This window comes from Gymnodraco acuticeps, unplaced genomic scaffold (genome assembly GCF_902827175.1).
Source record: "Gymnodraco acuticeps unplaced genomic scaffold, fGymAcu1.1, whole genome shotgun sequence".
Taxonomy (NCBI): Eukaryota; Metazoa; Chordata; class Actinopteri; order Perciformes; family Bathydraconidae; genus Gymnodraco; species Gymnodraco acuticeps.
In genome coordinates, this window is record NW_022992130.1 from 1,834,747 (window position 1) to 1,857,186 (window position 22,440).

The window sequence follows — 22,440 nt, forward strand, 5'->3', positions numbered from 1 at the left end:
AGTGTAAGCATGATGTTACAGTATGCCCCTGAGTATGTGTGTGTGATTGTTAGCGTGTGTTGGTTGCAGACTCTTCTCAGTATCAGCTCCTGACACAGAAAACCGAGATGCTCTCATTTGCTGTATTTTACACGCTCTCCTCCGATACCTCAGCTCCACCCGTCTAGCCATGATCTCAGAGTTGAAACAGAGTTCAGCCAAGTTTAGAATTGTTCGTGCTTGTTTTATCAGCGACGCGTACTATATATCCCCCATGAAATACTACAGCCAGCAAGAGATCTAGGGAGCAGGGAAACAATTGAATGGGCATTAATGATTTACAGGTACATATCTGCTATAATACCAACACAGGCGGAGGAAACTGAGAGCAGGATCTGATGACATCATTGATGTTGCCTCAGGTAACACCTTGATCATCAACTATGTATGCTTCTGGCAAAAATATATAAGATAAAGTCCAAGTGAGAGTCGACTATTTACCGGCCTAATGAAGACTAGACCAGTGCTCAGACACTGAGTCAGGATAGGTGGGTCACAGACAGTTTCACGTTTATTAAGAACAAAGACTTTATCAAACATGTGTGCTGTTTATTGATTTGTTAATTTGAAACAGATTGTAACATAGAGTCATTAGTATATGTTTCTGATGCAGCTTTTATTGAGAAGCAGTATAATTTATTTAAGACTCAGTCATTAGTGTAGAGATCGTTTAACCTATTGGATTTAACTTTGTTTGTTTTTGAGTCCTGCATTTTGACAAACCCAAAAAGTAAATTGGCTTATACTTTACTGAGATCCATTTTGTTGTTGCCCTAAAACTTAACTTGCAATAACTATAGTTTAAATAATTTTAGTTTTAGAGATTAAACAGAAATAAAGAGGTCATTTAGGGATTAAAAAAAGCTTCCAAGTCTGATAATCTTTGCAAAAAATCAACTAAGGGCAGCAACTGCCAATTATTTACATAGTTGGTTGATTCATGAAAAAGGTGCTTCTAAGAGCCCAAAGTGACATCCTTTATTCTTGAAACCCGAAGATATCGATTGTGTAATTAAACAAAACAGAGAATAACAAAGCAAAGCAAATTTGGGGCAATTTTACTTAAAAAATACTCAAATGATTAAATGAATGATCTATTTTGTGTAGTTGCTAATCATCAGTCCCTCAGTAGTGACTGGTCTGTGTCAGAAGCAATATATAAAGGTCAGAACAGAAGTCTAGTATAAATTATGCAGGGAACTTTGCAGGTCAGTGAATAATCAATCAAAAATACTTCTGTGTCTTTACAGAAAACAAAACATAATCTATTCTTAGCTAAAACCATAATTTCGAATCAATTTTAAAACAATAACTTCGCAGCTGCACAGACATTCAAACAGCTGCAGTTAACCAGGCTGTTTACAAAGGATGTGACGTGCTAGTGTTTTGAATCGTGCAGGCTAACCAGCAGCACGGATAGCAAGCAAACACCATCCCCTTCACACATTTGGGAGTAACTGTGAGCTTCATGTCCCTATAATATCTGCCACAGTAAGTTTAACTCCATTCACATTCGGTCCGGTATAGCGTTAATTAACGAGGTTGGTTTAGCATAGAACGCGTTAGCTTGCAGTTGCTAACAATAACTAGCCTTAGCAACCTACCGTTATTTCTCCTACAGGAAACAATGATATACTGTAGCCGCATTGACGAATGCACAATGATAATGTTAAGTCATTTATGACAGTGCATGGAACAATTGTCTGTTTGTGGTGGATGATAATAACACACGCCTGCAACGGTTTAACTTTAGCAAATTGTAGCTTAGCGGTGTCGTTGTTTATTAAACATTACGTTAGCTAGGTTAGCTGCTAATTATATGTAATGTCCAAGTAATGTGTGGCCAACAAATGATTAACACTAGGAGTGTTGTTAACCTAACGTTATGAGTGTGGGGCAACACACGTGGTTGATGTTATAAGCTACATGTATAATTATCTTTGTAACGTTTGGGTCACTGTCACTTTAATACTTACTTTGATTTTGGAGTGCGTTGAGGGGTTTCCTCGACTATTCAAATGTGTGTTGTAGTTGCATCCAGGCCTGTCGATTTGTGGTGAAATTAATCAAAGCCCCCAAATTAGAAGTTCAGTAACTTTCGGTGGGTCGTAAAAGTCAACACTCACCTATCGCGATAGCGAGGTGTGGCAGCAAAATCTCATCACCAAGCTTTCCTAATAAATGCTTTTGCAACATCTTCATGGGACGTTTGGTCTGAGCCAGAGCCCTAGAGAGATAATCTCTCTAGGGCTCTGGTCTGAGCTAAGCAACATTTGTACAAGAAGGACAACTGTTGTTTTTGGTTATTCAAAGTTTGCAGTCGCGTCTCCTCGGTTGTGGAAAGTAACTAAGTACATCTTCTAATTTATACTTCTTTATACTTTTACTCTACTACATTTTGGAAGCAAATGTTGGTACTTTTTACTCCACTACATTGCTTTTACAGATTTGTTTACTAGTTACTTTATAAGTTGACGATTTTGACACACAATTTTTGGAAAAACGTTTAAATATGATTGTTTTGTTATAAATTAAACTGTCCAACATTATACTTACTGTAAGTAACTAAATCCATGGGTGGCAAGTTTTTTGGCAAAAAATATAAAAAAGTTTCAGCTTTTTAAATGGGAAGATTTGCTGCTTTTTCTTTAACATACTTAAATATTGTTTAAGCTTTTTCTGCAATGATTATTTTTCTTTCAATACTTTAAAGTACATTTTACTCATCGTACTTCAATACTTTTACCTGAGTACCATTCTCGATGCTGTACTTTTACTTGAAATTGAGTATTTTTGCGTTGTTGTATTAGTACTTTTATTCAAGTAAAGAATCTGAATACTTTTTCCACCACTGGTGCTGCTCACTATAACTGCCTTGACTCTCTGTAGCTGAACTCCAGCACTACTGACCCTTTATTTCTCTATTGCACAGAAGGAGAACGCAATGGAACTCCACAAAATCATCCACAGTGTGATGTACGAATTTATTCAGGCTTACATTCCTGACGCAGATCTCAGGTAAACAATTGCCCAACTTTCGTAGAATCTTTACAAAAAAGTCAGTCTTACAATAACCTCTTTTTTGTTACCGCTCAATGCAGCACACTGGATGATGTTCTTCTGTTTTACATCACTGGAGTCCTGGAGGATCTGGGCTCCGAGCAGAGTGTTGAGGAGAACTTAGACGTGGAGGACTTTGCAGAAATGCTAGAAGCTTACATACCTGGCTTTGCTGAAATTGACAGGTAAACAGGCAGTTACACTGTGTTCTATTACATAACTCCAACGTTTGTTGTTCCTACAATTATGTTTTATATTTGCAGTGTCAAGGTCTGTGAAATGATGTTCAATCTAGCTTCAAAACTGGCAACTGCTCGGACCTCAGGTATTTTTCTTTACATTTTTATTATTTCTAATACATGCAGTACTGTGGCAACTTTTCCAAATGGTTTTTTTATAATGTTGGATGGGGATCATCAGCTAACATTTATACTACAGTATTCTGATGTGAATTTGTTTCCTATGAAGAAATTGTTGAGCTTAAGGCAAGGACAGAAGAGATTTCCTTGAAACCCCCCACCCTGCCCAGTGAACCTCCACCAGCGGAAACGCAGTGCCTTAAAACACAGACAGAGGGCGCCACTGCCAAGGTAATCATTTCAGCACAATATTTCCTTTACTTTAATTTTACGTTTTCTCATTGTGTGACCCACTGTTGATGTAGTTAGCAATAATGTAATTTGGAGCTAATACCTTTGTGTAAATGTCCAGCAACCAGTGTCTAAGTGGGAGTCCCAGGAGCAGCATCTGTTGGAAATGTTTCCAAAGTGCAGTCTGTCCGATGCTCGCAGCGCCCTGTGTATTGCCAAAGGAGACATCGAGGAAGCTGTGCGCCTTATCATAGAGGGTGACGTCCAACTCAGCCAAACTCCTCTTAACGTGAGTAAATGCTACACACTGAAACACTGCCACTGTGTGTGTTATGCAGTGTGATTTGATGGTGTTCTGTTGTCTCAGGTAAACCCCGGGAAGAGTATTTCCTCAGTGCCAGACCAAAAACTTAAAGAGAGCATCCTTGAGAAGTGAGTAGGATTGCTATCATCCTGTGGAGAGTAGAGCTGGCCTCACTTCTTTGTTGCTATTTGTATGACTATGTTTCTTCTCCATAGGTACATGTTGGTTGACAGGGATGAGGATAAAAAAACACACAGGCCTTTGCCCCCTAAAGAGGTAAGTTATCCTCCATTTAAAATGTAATTATACCATAGTTACATATGTTTCATGCATTACAACTAGGGCTGCAACAAACGACTAATTTGATAATCGATTAATCTATCGATTAATGAAACGATTAATCGACTATTCGGACTATTACTGTATGCCTTGCACAATTTCTCAAACGCTCTTATTTAGCCACACTTTTAGATGTAGCTTGAGGTTGTTTTAGGCATGTGGAAACTAACAATGAAGACAATAAAGATGAATACTTGATTCAAAAATACATATATTATTAAATTAACTAAACACATTTTGAACAAAATTAACATTGCTTTTTATTTAAATTAAATAAATAATATTTCACAGCAAAAGAAACAACAGTGTTTTAACAAATCGTATTAAATAATCTGATGACAGAACTGTAAACAGAATAGCTGAAACTTTTACTAAATAAATAACTCAGTTTCCTCTAATCATTAACCCATGTTTGTATAATGTAGTTAACTCCGTGTGTTGCTGCTAGCATACATAACACCTGACGTGGAAACGTTACTCGTGGATGGGGCTACAGAGCTACTAGAAAACGGTGCATTTCTCCGTCTGAATGTGGTGCACTTTTGCTAAATGTTTAGACAAATTGCTCGTGTTACCGCCCTTACATGCTAAACTCTTATTGCACTTTTGGCAACGAGCATTGTCCACATCGAGACGGGTAAAATGTAATCACACCTCGGAGCACGTTCTCTCAGCCAGTGTGTTGCTGCATGTAGCAGCTGCGTGTGTGTAAACTGCCCCGCCCCCTCGCACACAGACGGGGGAGAGAGAGAGATCTCTCTTCTGGATTGGAAAGATCGAAAATACATCATAGACGCATTTTTTTGTCTTTTTGCATATTAAAAACGAGTTGGCGACACTAAGACTGCGATATAATGCTTATGTAGCAATAATACATGACATGTATTTTTTAAATGTCTCCGGTACTGATAAAAACACCAATAACGTTGGAGTTTAACGGCGCGTAAAACACACGTGATGACGTCACCAACGAATCGACGACTGAATTAGTTGGCAACTAATTTGGTAATCGATTAAGTCGATTAGTTGTTGCACCCCTAATTAAAACCCTTATCCTGGTGTTTTTTTAACAGGCTCCGAAGAAGCTAGTTCGATACCACGGTAATCAGGTGGTAACCACAAAAGGAGAGCGCTATCAGCTGGTGAAGAAAGATGACGAAGAGGACATGAAGAAGACGTATGTCAACCTGAAGCCTGCACGAAAGTACAGATTCCATTGATGATGAGCACAACAGTGTAAGAGCAGCTACTGACAATGTTGTTTACACTTTTATATTATTTATTAAGTTCATTTGGCTCAAGTATAGGAACATATATTTGTAGGTGTGTCAGTGGCTTATTTTGAAATTGTGTTGCCATTTTATGCCTTGGTTAAAACATTAAATCAGTGTTTCAGTTGCTTGAGAAGCTTTTAAAATGTGTGATATTTTGGTGAGGATGTTGTAACTTGTGTTCTCGTGTAACAGCCTAACCTATCAGAATCTACGTGTTGCCATCTCAGCAGGTCTGATGTTACACTGACATTATTGTCCTTTTTTACCTCTTCATTTATTTATTTTCACTCCCAAACGATGATATAGATTCATTATCATGACGTTGTCGAGGTGGATCTATTATCATTCCTGTAAATAAGATCTTATGGTGCTGTAGAGCTTCTTCTAGACATTTCAAGTCATGATTGCATTTTCATGTAAATATATATCATTGATGCCAATTTCATTTAAAATTATATTTTTACATCATCCAGGAATACAGTGCTGGGAAAAGGCTCGGTCAATCCTTGTGAATGGGACAATTTGTTGTGCTACAAAATGGGTTTTAAATTAAAAGTATTTTCTGAAACTTTTTTTTAATGCCAATTTGTACAGGGGCTATCTTCAGCATTCCTCACCTAAGAATGTATTTATGGTTGCCCTGAGTTAGGGATTTAGTTGAAATGTTACTTAAATTGAACCCACAGTTTATTTGACTAGAATAAGACCATCATTTCAGTACCGAGTGCCGACCTAAAACAACGATTATCTGGATAACGTTGCGAACAAATCTGTGTTTTTTTATCAATTTGTTCCAGATTTTAGCAAAATTATTCAGATAGCTTTTTCCAGAGATCTATGGTGAACAAGGTTGTGTGCTTTGGAGGCGGATAAGTTCAACCTTGAATTGTCCTCATCACAAGTAGCTCTGCTGCTAACACTCGAAGTCCTGATTAAATGCTAATTAATTTTCTAGCACAACAAATTCAAGTCTCAAGAGGTGCAGAAACTGTTACAGCACTATCATTTTTGACATATTAAAATGGAGCACTGTGGTTGCCCGCTAAATGTTAAGCGAAACATGCTGCCGAAGGACTTGATTTTAAAGTTTGTTCCAATAGAATTATCTCTATTTTTAGTAAAGCTGTTTAGAATTGCTAATTCTCCAATCAAGTATTTATTGTGAAGAGGGCCGTTGTGTGCTTTAAGGGTCTGCTAACATGATGTTGGTCCTCTATCACAGCTCCTCTCATCTCATTTGTGTCGTGAATTTTGCTTCGCTTGTAATTGTTGGTTGTGGAGACTTTGATTACGATTGGTTTCTCATGTTATTCTTGTCAATTGTATTGGGATAAATGGGTTAGTCAGGAGTTTTTTTGTGGGTTTTTTCCAAATATATACCGTTGTTTTTTGTTGTGTTCCACTGTACAACTATAACTGGTAACTATAAGTATTGTTTTTGATTGCTGGTTTTTCTGAGGTAGTTGTAATGCAATGAGTGTTGAAAAGATGTGTTGTTACTGCAGCAAACGTGTCTTTAGTTACTTTATAAAACTCCCAAGTCAAGTTTTTTCAGAGTTTGAACACTGCGCTACGAGAAAACTAACGCACAATTTGTAGTAAATAAATACTAATTTTTGTATATCATTCACATTGTGTTTTTTTTAATTGTTCACGCGTTCAAATATTTTAATTCATAGCTTTGTGTATGTAAACCATCACATCATTCAGGACTCGGTTGTGTTGAAGTTTGAAAAGAAACTTTATTCATAGGAACAAGGAGAGCACATACTGTCTGTTCAAACAACAAAACTCTATCTCTATGAACCCTTGTCAATCTCACCTTTAAAGCTGTTTAATACCAGAGTGAAGACAAACCATAAAACAAAAAAATCAAGTCATAACATGTTACGTGCCATGCCATTGTTAAGCGATGCACACACATCAACCTAGCAATAGGGGAGAGAAACATCAGTCTTACATCATAAATAAAAAAATGTTAAGGAACAAGTATTTCTTTTTCATGACCTTGTGATTTGTAAGAAAAAGATATGCACAATGCTAGCACGTGTATCTTCTTAAAATGATGGATGTTGAGGTTTTTATAGTTCACTTCAGTGTCAGGAGGACAAAGAGTTCTGAATACGGAGAGGCTGTCTCCTAGTTTGTTTGTTGGTTTGGCACAATCAGCACAACACGTGAAATTATTGTCCCCTTTTTTTAATGCACATTCTTTAAACATTTCTGAAGTGCACTTTTAACCTGAAAATAAAACAGCCATCCCCGTTGCTTTTACTTTACTAAGTATTTTAAGTAATGTTGCATGTAAGCAAAAAATACGTGCATTTCCAAGGATTGTAAACCGACAGAAATCAAGAGCAAGTACAGGTTTCCAAGTGGAATCAAACTTTTGAACACATGATCACAAGGAGATTTCATTTCAGATCCCTCTGCATTTAATAGAGCACAGTGAATATTTGAAATGCAGCACTATAGTGCATGGACCAGGTAACTAGACAACTTCACCACTAGATGGCATTTCATGTTGCAATGCAATGGCTGATACATACAGTAAGCTACATCCCAGCAGAGGGCATTGCTACTTCAGTCTTTTGATAAGAGACATTAATCAAAATTGTAAGCTGTTCAGGTTAACCACTTATACCATTTTAAACTTAAATAAAATACAAAAAAAGCAAATGCAGGCAATGTTATCTTGCAAATATAAGTTAGCTGTATTTGCAACAAAAATTGCAGTGTCTGACTTTTCAGTGTTCCCTCACCTATTACTGGTACTCGTAAAAACACATTCATAAAGTCAAATAAATCAAACAAGCAAGAACATAAATTCACATAAAGCAGCATTGCTCGGCTTTAACATTTTAGCTGCAAGCAGTCACATATTCTTTCCCACGCATGTTTTTGATCATACTCATCCCAGTGTTTCAAGGCTTTCATTGTCATGCTACAGTGTAGTTATGACAATGAAAATCTTAGATCTTATCACTGTCCTCATGTGTTTTTATTACCGTGCCTATGCTGTCTTCACTGAAACGGAAAATTCATGCAGATCCCTTCCCAAAAAGCATGTAGTAAGGCGTGGAGATGCGTGGATAAATATGTTTTAAGAACTGAGATCTTTCTGAAGCAAATCTGTGATAAAGATGGAGAATACAATATGATCACTCCACCCTTTGTAAGTTTACCCACAACTGAGTTATTACATTTGTATAAGAAATGTACTGCATTTAAGTTTGCATTCACTATTATATTCCACGAATCATCCACTGGTATTTAAAGTAAAGAGGTTGTTTAAAAGGTACCAAACGCACAGAACTTATCAACTGGTTGAAAAACGTGAATTATGAGAATGTTGTGAAAACACTGTTTCACATGAATATGTCTAGACTCAAGCCAAATTAGGCCTGCTATTTAAGGACAAAAGACTTCTTCAAGAAGGGCACATTCTCCTTAAAGTAGTCAGATGGCACTGGGAGACCACTGAAGCAGAATGGTTTTAAAATGTCCGCTTGCCGTGCAATGATATGGAGCTCCAAAGTCAGACTTCCACACAGCAAACCAAAGCTGCTTTCCAAAGTAGAGTGTCTCTAACTGTGATCCTGGTCATATCGCCCGTTGATCATCGTTTTCAGTAAAGGTCCGACCTACAGGGAAACAAGTGGACTCTTGGTTAAGAAAGGCTACTTCACATTGTCACACGTATTGCATGGTCCCAGAATGCATAGATCTTTCTTTTGTACTAAATCAGGTACGCCATAAATATTCACAGTAATTAGGTTGCTGGAAGGGTCAGCATGCCCCGGGGATTTCATGTAATGGATGTTAATTTCATAACAGGTGACCTAAATGTGGATCTGATTTGATGTTCTAGAAAGTGACTTTGGACCATAGTGGGTGACTTATGCAGCTGATGATAGGAAGGAGTTTGTTAAGATGGTATAATAGGAGGTGCTTTTACCTCTTGTGTGTCTCCAAGTGCTTCTCCCAGCATTTTCTCAATATTTCTCATGATGGCCACCTTCTGATGAGCTCGCAGCGGGTACTCTATCCTCTTTGGTGTGGAGGCACCCTGAACAAAAGGAACACATAAGTGAGTGATCATAAAGCAACATGTAGTGGCAAAGATAACACAAAGTTAAAGTGACAAAGGCTCAAATATACGTACTTTGTACCAGAAGTTTACAGTGATCGTCACTCCACCGTTCAACAGGGATTCAATATGATGCCACCTGAGGAAAGAATATAAATATAGATAACTAAATTCATCACATTAGCTAAACTATGGAAACTGTATTATACATTTGACAGCATAAATATCTATCAACAAAAGCCTGAACAACAAATACAAATAAAAAATTGATGAATCATTTTCTAACAGCATGTTGAGGCGTTAAATATAAAAAAGAACATACTGGAAACCAGAGAGATTAAATAAACATCAGCTGGCAGTGCATCCAAGAAAGTCAATGCTTAGAGATCATCATCTGTTATAGAGGTGGAGCTCATTTTTCTACAGAAGGAATACATCATTTCTTTAGAAAGACCATGCAGACGTAGATCTTACCAATACATCGGGATGTAGAGCACATCTCCGGGGCCCACAATAGTCTCATAGCCAACAACATTTGTAAAATTTGGAAACCTCTCAAAATCGGGCTTATCAAAATCAACCTAAGAAGGAAACAAATACGGATAAGTAAACAAAACATGAACATGCAATTCAAAGCAAATGTCGGAAAAGTAAAAGGGAAAGTCTTACTTTTGAATAATGTGCTAGTTTATGAAGTATTTATACATTTTCTTGTCTATGGAAATACCACCAATTTATCTTTTTCACTTTCTTCAATAGTCATAATTTTCTATGAGAACTTTGCTGTGAAAAATCTTTACCACTATGCTATTACAAGTTCACATATTATTAAACCCTAGGTTTGTGCTGCGTACTTGGCTCTGCCGGTCACAGGGGTGGTGCACAGGGTACGGGTAGAGACACTCAAACTGGTCTGGAGGGAAGAGGATGCATCTCTTCTGGCCTTTGATCTGTGCGAAGAAGTTCTGCTGCTCATCGTAATGCGCTGGTGTCACATTGCCTGTGGGGAGAGAATATTCACAGAAAATGTTACGTTTTGAAAAACATTGAGGCCCACATTATACAGCAGAAAATAAGCAACTTGTATTATGTATAAAGTATCCTATGATTATATTTTTTTAGTAGTAAGTTGGTCTACTAATGGTTATTCTAACTTATTATGTATATGTATAGATCTATAGATACTCGATAGATAGACAGTATATGTTGAAATGTACATATTTACTTTTTAATAACATTTTTAAATCATGTATAATGACTTGTTCACAGCTGCTGTAACAGAACAATTCCACCATTTTGGAACAATAAAGTATATCTAATCTAATCTCACTGCTTCCTGTAGGAGTGCTTACCCTCCATGCCTATGAGCAACAGGTTTGATGTCAGCTGTCCCCAGTTTCTCTTGGCTTGCTGCTTGTTGATCCAGTTCCAGTTGAAACCGAGGAAGTCAACAACTATCTTCTTCCCGACTGTGTCATTCAGGGTCTGTTGCAGATAAACCCTTGAAATGCATGAGAAAAAAAACCTTTATGAGCCACCTTGTTTTGCTCTATGAGACATGAAACAAGTCGCAATGCAGCTCATTTGACTCTTAATGTGTCTGCAGGGTATACGCTTGTTTACAAGGCACTTCTGTTTCAGCAGAACATCTCTTTAACCCTCCTGTTGTCTTCGGGTCAAATCTGACCGATTTACTACTTTCATCAAGCATAACTTTTTTGTTTTACATTCGATTGCATTAAGGCTTTATGATATCCCTCACATTAGACATTTGAACATATAAATTGCTGATCACCACTTTCATTGAATTTTGGATGATTTAGTCCACTTTGTAACACCCATGGTGTTCCCGGTCAAAAATGATCGACATAGAGAAAAGGAATTAGTAACCATCCGGATCAGATAAAACACACACACACACACACATACTCTAGATGTGTTCCCCCCTTATGTGCCCAATCCCCCCATGTGAATCACACCTGGCACTCACAACACAAACACACACACACACACACAGAACAATTTGGACACATTTCCTGCTCTTATGTGCCCATCCCCCCACATGGATCGCACCTGGCACAAGCAATACATGTTCAGTGTCTGTTCTTTGTATATTTACTGCAGTTTTTCATGTATACCAGTAGTCTGATACAATATTTACAGTTTGAAAGGGTGTTAAATGACATTTGGTGATGATTAATGGACAGTAAAATTCAAGAGATAAGATCCACTGTAAGCACCAGAGAGCCAAACAGCTTTAGTAAGTGATCTGTACGTGTGCTGCAGGGCACAGTAACAGGCTAGTCCCCTGATTCTCACGTCTAAATGCTTAGTCATTTGCTCCATCTTCCTGTGCCAATTTATGTTTTCAAAAACACCCTTTATTGTTAAGCACACGTGCAACACAGTCACATTTAGTTCCTGGCCTGGCAAAGCTTCAAAGAGACAACTTTGTTGTGATTAAGCATCAGCCCAGGAGTTAATATAAACAAACCGTGTATCATACTCTTGTTCCTATTTAGATATATAAATGTGTCTTACCTTTCCTCTCCTCCCATTTCCTCAGTTTTGTGCATTTTTTCTACAAATTCAGAGAATTTCATTTCCATCCGTTCTGACTTGGGGACAAAGTTCTTAAAGTTAGCCATTTTTTTCTCATCATAGTAGAGGAATTTATGGTTGTGTGCAGTGTAAACAGAGAAGTCTCCATTTCCAATGTTCTCCTGGAGATAGTCAATGTCCCATTTGAGTGCTGGATAGACAAGGTTTGTGTCTGTTAAAACCACTGGCTCCTGAAAACAGATAAAGAACATTTCAATGTACAAAAACATAATACAATAATATTACAAAAAGCCTTTGTTTAGTTTATGTCATGAGAATAAGCCTTTACACAAGTGAATGCACAATGCAGCAAATGCACTGCTGAAAGGGATCACTGGTTTTCCATACATCATTTAAAGGACTGGTTCTTTAATTATTATGGGATTTAAGGTTTTCTAAATATACTATAGTGGCATACACCTTAAATGAATAGTCATATTGTTAATATGGTAATAACAGTTGATAATAAAATAAAATATTTAATAATTTTAAAGAAACAGATATTACTGCGAACATTGTGTAATATCACTTGTTTCATCTAGTTTATGGCACTTTTCTTCACAAAATTCCCAAACTACTGGTAATTATATGTATTTTATAAACTTCTGTGCAAAAAAGGCACATATCTCAACACATGACGACAGAGTCCATCGATACGGCAGTCCATGGCATTGCACACACTCCGAGGACTACGTGACCAACTGAACGTACACCAGCACACATTGACTCTCCACCCCCCTCCCTCCCTCCCCCTCTCTCTCTCTCTCTTCATCTCTCTCGCTCTGCACCGGCTCGGTGTTTCACTTTCGCCGAAAGCGCGCGGACTCTGCGGTTCTAAAGAGTTAGAATGATGTTGTGCTTGTTGTAAAATCAGCATTATGTGTCTTTTTGAACAGGCTAACTCAAATGTATCTTAGGTCTTGATTCTGCCTGGATAAGATTGGATGCGCACAGGAATACGTGTTGCGTTTACCCAGGGTACAAAAAGGATGTTTTTAACAGTTAACGTTATCTAATATGGCGACGTGGACGAGCCATATTTAGACACATCAGTGCTGTTCTTATAGCACTCTCATCAGTGTACTTCCCTGTTAAGTTCGCAATAGAAACTAACCTTTTTTTAAAGTTAATGTGATATCTATTCATCAGTGTATCACAGTTAGTGTTTAGAACTAACCAATGAGATTCCCAAAACAGCGTTTGATAATTACCTTTTCACTGAGGCCAAACCAATAACTGTAAACAAATGGTGAATAAGAGTGCATACATGCATGTGGTTTTATCTTGCACTTTAACTCCTCCATTATATTAGTGCAAATTGCACACAATAACAAATCATTTGTATTCGACCTGACTGATTGTGTTGCTCATCATCCCCTATTTTGTCTGCACATTTCAGTTTACACTTTATTTCTTAACTAGCTTAGCTTCATGACTTAATGAAAGCAGACTTTGAGGACTTAAAGATATACAGTTGAAATATGGATGCAAATTATGAATCTCATTGTGAAAAACAATATCTACAATTAGGTTGAAGGTACAAATCCAGTAAAATCAGCCCACGTTAACGCTAACAATACATAAAAACATGTGTTTAATGCGGTTATGAAAGAACATAAATGTCCTTAACAGTTAAAAAAAATACATATTCTGCCTTCTTGAATTTGGAAAATGCTTTTTACTTCACTTGAGCAATATTGATGTAAATTCAAATGTGGTGCGTGGGTTAAAATTCCATAAGAGTTTTGCTATTCTTGTAAACCATTTGTCAAGAGCTGGAAATAGTAGGTTTGAATCATCCAAAACTGAGTGAAAATACAGAAGCATTTTGTGAAGACAACTGATTCCTATTCCTGTACAATAGGAATCATTAGACAGAAGAGAAAGCTTCAGGTCTGATAATCAAGACAGAATCTAGCTATGCTAACATCTTTGTGCACCTGTATCTGGATAAGAGACACTTTAATAAACTCCTGGCTGTTTCTTTTCATATTCTCAACAAGCACTAGCTTTATTCAAGTCAATAGGATCCTGCATCACAATAAACATAATTGGTGGTTAATTAACATAATGACATGATGTGTACAGCGTAGCTTTCTGCAATCATGAGGAAATAAGCGATTTTTCACCTAACCATAAAATGCACCAACATACCTGTAACGCTATCAATTGATATACTGTTTTATCACCAGCCTCATGAAGCCTCTTCCTAACTTTTTCAAGCTGCTTTGGCCACCATCATGTTAGCCTATCTACACTTAATATGGCACCCCATATTACCCCAAGACAACAAACGATGCTTACAAGTCAACCCTATATTAATTACTACATTAAGTGTGAATATGCATTTCCTTTTAAAACAGGTACAGTAAGAAGTCACAATGCACGTAGTATTGCACGTCCATGAAAGCCATATGCTTTATTGCCCTATCAGGTTGTCTTTGTTCAACATGAAGCCATCCTGGGAAACGTTCCATCTGACTCTGAATACAAAATGATGACATGGGATGAGGTTTGTCACCACAAGTGCAATGGTGTGCGTTTCTTTTTTTACGTCTTCAGGATGATTTGTCATGTTTATGCGTTAACCCACTGATTTTTCACCAAAAAATGAGAGGGGAAAGAGGACATCCACATGAGTTCATATAGCCTACTGGTGACATAACCCACCACGGTATGGCTTTTCTGACTAAGCAACAACAAAAATGTCAGCTCAGCAGGTGAGTCAAACTACCTGATGTGACATCTCCAAGAGGATTACTTTTGAAAACCCCAATAAGCTTTGCAGTTATAATATGTTTCATTATGCATTTCCAAAACTATAAACACTCTAAAGAAAAAGTCAGATTTAAAAAAACAATGTGCTATATTACATGTATCCTGATTTTAACTACTCAAGATCTTCCTTGTTGTCAGTATATTGGTTTATTTTGTTAATAGAAACTTAAGTAAAGAGGTAAGCATTATACAGTATGGTTCACATGTGGTACTACCTTCTCAAGTGCTTCAAATCATTGCAAATGGTAATCTAGCTAGAAATCTTATTACAGGAATAACATTTATGTTTTAACAATTAACCTTTGCAATGGCCAATGGAGTAGGCCTATACAGTATGCAATATTAAAAAAACTAAATTATAGAACAGAATATCCAATGTTAAAAATCCCTTTCTCTTGTGTCTTATTTTAAATGAGGATACATAATAATAATGTTCCCTTGAATGACTTGAATAGCCTTTACTAAGTGCTTCACTCAAAACCAGGCTAGGGTTAATACACTTGTAAATTGTATAGCAACGTTTTACTTTCACATCCTCTCTATATGTTAATGAGATACTGCACACCATATATATATAAAAGGGATTGTGCTGCAGGTCTCCATGCTGAAAAACATACAGATCTCTACATTAAAGTTGAGCTATCTGAGTGGCTTTACCTCGTTGTTTATTAGGATCTCTGCTCTGGGGTCTGCATGAGACAGTCTGGGGATGGGCTTGGTTTGGAAAGAGTATTTTCGGAGCTGAGACTCATCCCAGCCCCGGCTCTGGACGCCAGTGAAAGCCACTCCGCCTTCACTGGTCGCCGGATCAGCCTCCGCGACGGACACCGCTGCCATGGTCCCCGACAAGCTGGTTCCCTGCCTCCGTCCTCCTCACAATGAAACACCCACACACCTCCTCTCTTCCGGACTCTGCTAGGCCACAGAGACTTTCATACAGGCTTTCCCATTCACCGTTATTAAATTAATGAAGGAGAAGCCGTCCTGCTGCAGCCCCTCTCCCCGGCTGTTCCGTGTAGCTGTTTACACACCGTGTTGACAGCCAGAAAGCCAACGAGCCGAGCATAGATGAGAGTAATAAATGCGTCACTTCCGGGCAAAAATAACGGCTCCGCCCACTTTTGGGGGAAAACAACGCTGTCAGTTGAACGGCGGTCAATACAAATTCTGAGGTTTTTGCCAATCCGATCAGAAATTTAAGAAAACCGGAGATTTTTGGATCTTCAAAGAGCCCGATTACAATGGCCAGACAGGCAAACTATTACATTAAATCATTGGAATTGATTGATTGATTGAAAAGTTTATTAACAGCTTGTATATTGGGTACAGTACAGTACAGCTCAAAACATACAATTGTTAAGGGAATGCAGACCAGAGAAAGACTTTCGTCTTGTTTACATCAGGGTCCCCCATTTCAAATTCATCATATCATTTAAGACATATAAGACATATTTGACATACAGATGGCTTATTTACAAATTACATACAGGTGGTTTTTTTACATACAGATTGCTTATTTACAATTTGCATTTTAGATTTCGTTCTAATACATCCTACCCGGACATTTAAGACATACCAAGTCTACAGATATACAGTTAGTAACCGAGTCTAAAATGCGAGTATATAGATGGGGGGGGGGAAGCTGTTTATTGAACGACAGGAAAACGACGATCGGGCTGGTTAAATTAAAAGCAGCAGGCGGGGCTGTCATTTCGCCAGCTGTTACTCTCACGAGCGAGGCGGAAAATAATTGTTTTATGATGCCAAAAAGCTGCTGTGTCGTGTATTGCACCTCAAACATAAAAAAAAACCCGGAGTTACGTTTTTCTGTACTTCCTCTAAGAAAAAGGGACAGTAAAAGAAGAACTCTGTGGCTTCAGGCTATTCACAGAGAGGACGAAAATCACAATCAATGGGACCCGGCCAGTCAATACACACGACGTCTGTGGTAAACACTTCATCACAGGTAAATGATGATGCTAACGAGGCTAATATCAATCGTTGAAGTAAATAGATGTAATGTTAAGTTTAAGAAGTGGTACTGCTGCCTGTACACACAAGGTGACATTAGAGAACAGCTTATTTGGCTCAGACTGAAGCAAACTTATCAATTCATTTAAAAGTTAAAATTGGTGAATATTGAGCGAAATGGGGGGGGGGGCGGGTTATTATCAAAACAGTCATTATGGTAATTATTTTATGATCTACATATTTTATAGGCGCAGTGAACTTAACCAAAAAACTGTCAAGTTTGTCTCTGTATTTGGCTAACACCTACCTTCATGGTTTAAGGATACCATGTGAATGACGGCGAGCATCCAGATTATGTCCCATCCATATTCCCACAACGACCATCGTCAGAAGGCTCAAAGAGGCTAAAGCGATACCAAAGGAGATATGCTGTTTCTCAGCATGAGGTCCTGCCAGCAAAAAGGCAGCGAATAAAGCGAGGCTTCTCCCACTGAAACCCCTGAAGATTTTGATACAGCTTATCCTGAAGCCCCTTTCACTGAGGATTCACTTCCTCAGCCCTCTGATGATTTTGAACTGAGTGACACGCCAGTATTACATAGGCAGCAGGTTTCCATTGCCATAGAGGTTGCCAATCTCAGGAGAGAAAGATATGAGGCAAGAAGAGAAAGAGATGAGGCAAGAAGAGAACTCCAGAACTGGTCTAAGGAGCGTTTGTCTGTTCATGCTATTAAAGGAAACGACAGTGCATGCAGGGCCATGACTGGGCTCAGCTGGTCAGTTTTTGACTATCTTCACCGATATTTAGTTCAGTTCATCAAATCATCACCAAAAGGTTTTAGATTGTCTACCCAGGACCAGCTCTACCTTTGCTTGCTCAAGCTACGCCAAAATCCATCGATTGCTTTGCTAAGCCAAATACAACACAAGCCAGAACCCACCGTCCGCCACATATTCCAACGTTGGCTGAATCTTTTGTATGCGAAAATCACTTTCCTCATTCACTGGCCTGACAGGGAGTGCATCACCCAAACCATACCACCAGTGATGAAGGCCAACTTTCCGCGCCTCACATCAATTATAGATTGCTTCGAGATCAGAATTGAACATCCAAAAGCCCTTAAAGCCAGGTAAAGGTGCCAATATTTATGGTTTAGCCAGGTAGCTTTGACAGTGTTCGTACACAGGTCTGAATAAGTAATACGAATGAGTTTGATAATTTACAGGTCTTGTTTTTTAAATGTATGCTCATTGTACCCAGCCGCTGCATGCATCATATCAAATATTAAATGTATTATTGAAAACAAATAAAGGTCCATTAAAGGTTTGAAATCTTAAACTTGAAAATGAGTCCTGTTCATCTAACCGTGTTTTTGTTTCTTCTTTTCAACAGGGCAAAATCATACTCTAATTATAAGAAGTGGACTACAGTCAAATATTTCAGTGTGTAGTCCTGCAGGAAACATCACCTTCTTGGCCAAAGGTTGGGGAGGAAGAGCATCAGATGTCAAGATAGTTAAGGAATCTGGCTTTATTTCACCCCTCTACCACCATCCTGGGGACCAGCTAATGTTTCATCTTACATAAAGTGCACATATTCTACACTAACAGTTCATCACATGCATTTTTTTGGCAATCATTATGGACAAGTGTTGTTATTTACTGTTTGACTGCAAACATTAAAAGCAAAAGGCCTACATATCTTATGCATTACTTGTTTTAGATCTTGGCTGATCGGGGTTTTACTCTGAAAGATGAGTTTGCCTTACTTGGTGCCAGTCTCGAAACCCCAGCCTTCACTCTCGGCAGGAAACAACTCCCAGGCAAAGACGTTGAAGAGTCAAGAATGAAATCAAAATTTCGGATTCATATTGGTAAGTATACATTCATTATCCACAGCCTGGTAAACTATTGCACATATCAATATGATGGAAAATAAATTAACTCTTTTACTAAATTAAGTTATATAAAAAACAGCACTAACGGACTGTAGCAAATTGTATAACAGTGCAAACAAAGTACTTAACAAACAATTACTGAGAACAATGGTAAAATGTGAAGTTTTATACTTATATATTTTAAAACAACTGATGGGTGAACAGAACGGGTGATCGGTGTGCTGAAGCGAAGATTCCACATCCTGGATGGGCCGCTCCCTGTTTGCTTCGTAAAGACCCTGAGGGACGAGATGGAGAACAGGGATGTAGCCACCATTGACAAGATAGTACATACCTGTGCCGCCTTGGTCAACATGTCAGGTAGCATTGTGTTCAATAAAAACAGACAGGGGGATGTATAGGTCAAATCAGTCCTGCTGTCTTTTCTCTTTGAGTCACTTAGTTTGGGCCATGGCAGCAAAAGAACAACTCTTCAATGACTATCCTTCAGCTTTTTAAATCTACCTTACTGCTCTGCTCTCCTTCCAGGAATGACAGTTGACACCACGTAATTATTCTGTAAATGTAAATAAACGATGTATTAGGAATTGTCTTAGCTAGTATTAACCTAACAGCCACCTAACGACAAATGCTCGCAAATGTTAATGAACTATAATTATAAATAAATGTTTAGGTTTTACCTGAAGCTCCTGTTCTGTGTCTGACACAGCACTGTCTGTTGACTCCTGAAATTGTTATACATAATTTGTGATTATTTGTATTGTTTCATAATATTTGTGTGCCATGTATTACATAGTATAAAGATATAACAGACAGTGTATTTGCAGTCTCTAAGGAAAATGTTTTATACCTGAAGCTCCAGCTCTGTATCTGGGATTGTGGTTCCCGCCAGCTGTGGGTAGATGTGCCTGGCCCATAAACGGCTAATGGTGTCCACTGCCTGACACTGAAAATCTTCATCTTGTTGGACACGGAAGATAACGGTTTGCTTTGGCGTCCAGGTGATGAAGTCTGCATAGGTTGTTTTGCACACAAACATCTGCATCTGCACCTGGAAGAAAAAGTACAGCATAGACTCCAACTACTTACCTGAAATTAACAAAACACAGATAATAAAATTCCTTATGAGTTGTTATTTATTGTATTACCTGGGTGTAGTAGCTGTGGTTGGTCCTCAGCGACAACAAAGTGTCCAGATGTCCTCTCTTGTCTGCTGACCAGTGATCAACTGACAAATCACTATTCCACTTCAAGGGGCACTTTACCTCAACCACCCCCTTTCCACAGCAAACGCAGTGTACATAAGCATCACAGCTTACAACAATGTAGGGCTTCTCTCTGCACACTCGGAAGCCTGCCCGTTGAATACTGATGCTTGTGTGGGGTTTATATATGTCACTGGAGATGTTAATTAAAGTGGGTGCTGTATATGCAGTTGTAAGGCCCAGTGCATACTTGTATGTCTCAATTTCATCCTTTTCGTGTTCCCTACCCCAAATGATGCCTGGTGTTTTCAGCAGATTTTTGCGTGACTCTTTCTGCACAATATCCCTCAGTAGTGATTTTGATGGTTTCTCAAGAGATGTGTGGATAACTCTGTGTGCTGATGTACCTGTCACCCTTCCAACCCTCTGCTGGTGCCAAGATGAACATTCTGCCTGGTCTTTTGTGTCTTCCTCTATTGCCTGTACCTGATCATCTGAAAATTCTGACAGATGTTGGTACCAAGGCTTTGGTTTGAAAGGGTCTGCAAAAACCTTGAAAGTGCTCAGACCAACAGGCAGTTCTCCTGAGGCAGACAGCATTTCCAAGAACTGTTGTTTATTTTCTTCATTCGACATTTGAATGACCCTGCAGTTTGTTCCTGTGTCCCTTTTTTTGGCTTTGTCTCCATAGAAGTCTATATTGATGACCATGTCTGCCTCAACTTTTTTCGTGCAGACTTTATTCCAGGCACAGGCGATGCTGGTTGGTGCCACACTTGTATATCCAAGGCGAACTGATGCCTCCAACTTAAAAAGCAGGGCTCCGAAATGGGAACAACTTTCTCTTAGTCTAGAGTAAAACATATATTTTTTAAATAAATACTTTTTCACCAAATAACAAAAGCATTTCTTCCCTTCTGAAGGATTACATAGGCGGCATTGTGACTGTACTATTAGTGTTATGCAGTCAGCTTACCCTGCCATGCAATCACAGTGAGCAGCTGTGACCTCTCCAGTCTTGTTAACAGCAACCCAGGTGTTGTGGGGTTTATCTGTAACTCTCCATGATGGCTTTACATGGGTCTTGAAGACTGTTGTGTCAGCACAGGGTTTGTGGTGAAGAACCACATCCACCCAGCCACTGTTAAAAAAAAAGGCATGTGCTTCCAGAGACCTGAAGTTCTTCATTGAACTTGCTGTGTAAATCCCTAGAGGACAAGTTAGCAGACACAAATCTCTAAACCTGCTCTGTCACATCTACAAACATTTAAAAAACATTAGTAGTACAAACATGGGCAATCCAGAAAGTTAATTAATAAAGACTGAATTTTGCTATTGTGATGAACTGTGTATGTTAAAATATTGTCGTACTGTGTTGTGGTATATTTTCTGAGATTATAAAGATAGGCTATAACATAAAATCGTCAATTACCAACCCTACCTATAACTAGATGCTATCATTAATTAGCTTGGTAAACCCCCTATTTAACACGTTATTGTATAACACATATTTATAGTTTACACAGTAACGCAAATTGGACAGACTATTAAAACGGATAAATAATGTGTCTTGATGACGTCCTATACAAACTACCTGGAGATTCAATGAGGTAGTTATAGATGTCAGGATATGACACCTCAGGCCATTGAGTCGGATCATTTGTCCACTCGTCCACCGGCAGACTGAATGGACATTGATCGCCTACTGCTTTTAATTTAATCATATATCGAGCCCGATCGTCGTTTTCCAATGGTTTAATGTAATAGTTTGCCTGTCTGGCCATTGTAATCGGGCTCTTTGAAGATCCAAAAATCTCCGGTTTTCTTAATTTTCTGATCGAATTGGCAAAAACTTCAGAATTTGTATTAACCGCCGTTCAACTGACAGCTTTGTTTTCCCCAAAAAGTGGGCGGAGCCGTAATTTTCGCCCGGAAGTGACGTAGGTGTTACTCTCATCTATTAGAAATCAGGACAACACTCTTATGCAGTTTTATGCCTTTAATTTCGGACAGCGACATCTAATGTCCTGGATGCTTCAATAGTCACGTTGTAATAACTTCACTGCACCGCGAGAGGGAGCTGTTGTACTAGGTTTTCTTGCATTAGTTCAGAAAACTGACAAATAAACAGAAAATAACATAAGGAATACATAACAATTCATCATAATACGTTTTGTATAATTATATATTTGTTATATAGCTATATTATAAACATAACTATACGGTTTTTTCTTGATAGAATTATATACATCATTATGAAATTATGGGTGCAATTATGCCATGTGTTGCCC

General features: G+C 38.3%; 3 protein-coding genes across 5 annotated transcripts; 1 reads left to right on the forward strand and 2 right to left on the reverse strand.

Annotated features, from left to right (window-relative positions):
- The first annotated feature begins 1,396 nt into the window (after positions 1-1,396).
- On the forward strand, positions 1,397-7,234 carry cuedc2 (CUE domain containing 2). The gene is made up of 9 exons (XM_034203731.1): positions 1,397-1,530; positions 2,972-3,057; positions 3,141-3,284; positions 3,363-3,424; positions 3,568-3,689; positions 3,811-3,978; positions 4,057-4,121; positions 4,209-4,269; positions 5,406-7,234. The coding sequence occupies exons 2-9, from the start codon at positions 2,984-2,986 to the stop codon at positions 5,550-5,552; spliced, it is 843 nt and encodes a 280-aa protein (XP_034059622.1). The 5' UTR covers positions 1,397-1,530; positions 2,972-2,983; the 3' UTR covers positions 5,553-7,234.
- Positions 7,235-7,328: 94 nt separating this feature from the next.
- On the reverse strand, positions 7,329-16,128 carry hif1an (hypoxia inducible factor 1 subunit alpha inhibitor). Its single transcript, XM_034203730.1, has 8 exons — positions 15,733-16,128; positions 12,238-12,488; positions 11,049-11,197; positions 10,551-10,696; positions 10,171-10,277; positions 9,772-9,835; positions 9,565-9,675; positions 7,329-9,250 (listed from the first exon to the last, which is right to left on the reverse strand). The coding sequence occupies exons 1-8, from the start codon at positions 15,910-15,912 to the stop codon at positions 9,194-9,196; spliced, it is 1,065 nt and encodes a 354-aa protein (XP_034059621.1). The 5' UTR covers positions 15,913-16,128; the 3' UTR covers positions 7,329-9,193.
- A 2,431-nt stretch (positions 16,129-18,559) lies between these two features.
- On the reverse strand, positions 18,560-22,086 carry LOC117538221. 3 transcript variants are annotated; one of them, XM_034203806.1, is made up of 5 exons: positions 20,093-22,086; positions 19,795-19,995; positions 19,625-19,669; positions 19,449-19,500; positions 18,560-19,222 (listed from the first exon to the last, which is right to left on the reverse strand). In XM_034203806.1, the coding sequence occupies exons 1-4, from the start codon at positions 21,011-21,013 to the stop codon at positions 19,450-19,452; spliced, it is 1,218 nt and encodes a 405-aa protein (XP_034059697.1). In that variant the 5' UTR covers positions 21,014-22,086; the 3' UTR covers positions 18,560-19,222; position 19,449. The 3 variants fall into 3 exon arrangements, with proteins under 3 accessions (XP_034059697.1, XP_034059694.1, XP_034059696.1); XM_034203803.1 differs by lacking the exon at positions 19,449-19,500; XM_034203805.1 differs by lacking the exons at positions 19,449-19,500; positions 19,625-19,669.
- Positions 22,087-22,440: the final 354 nt, after the last annotated feature.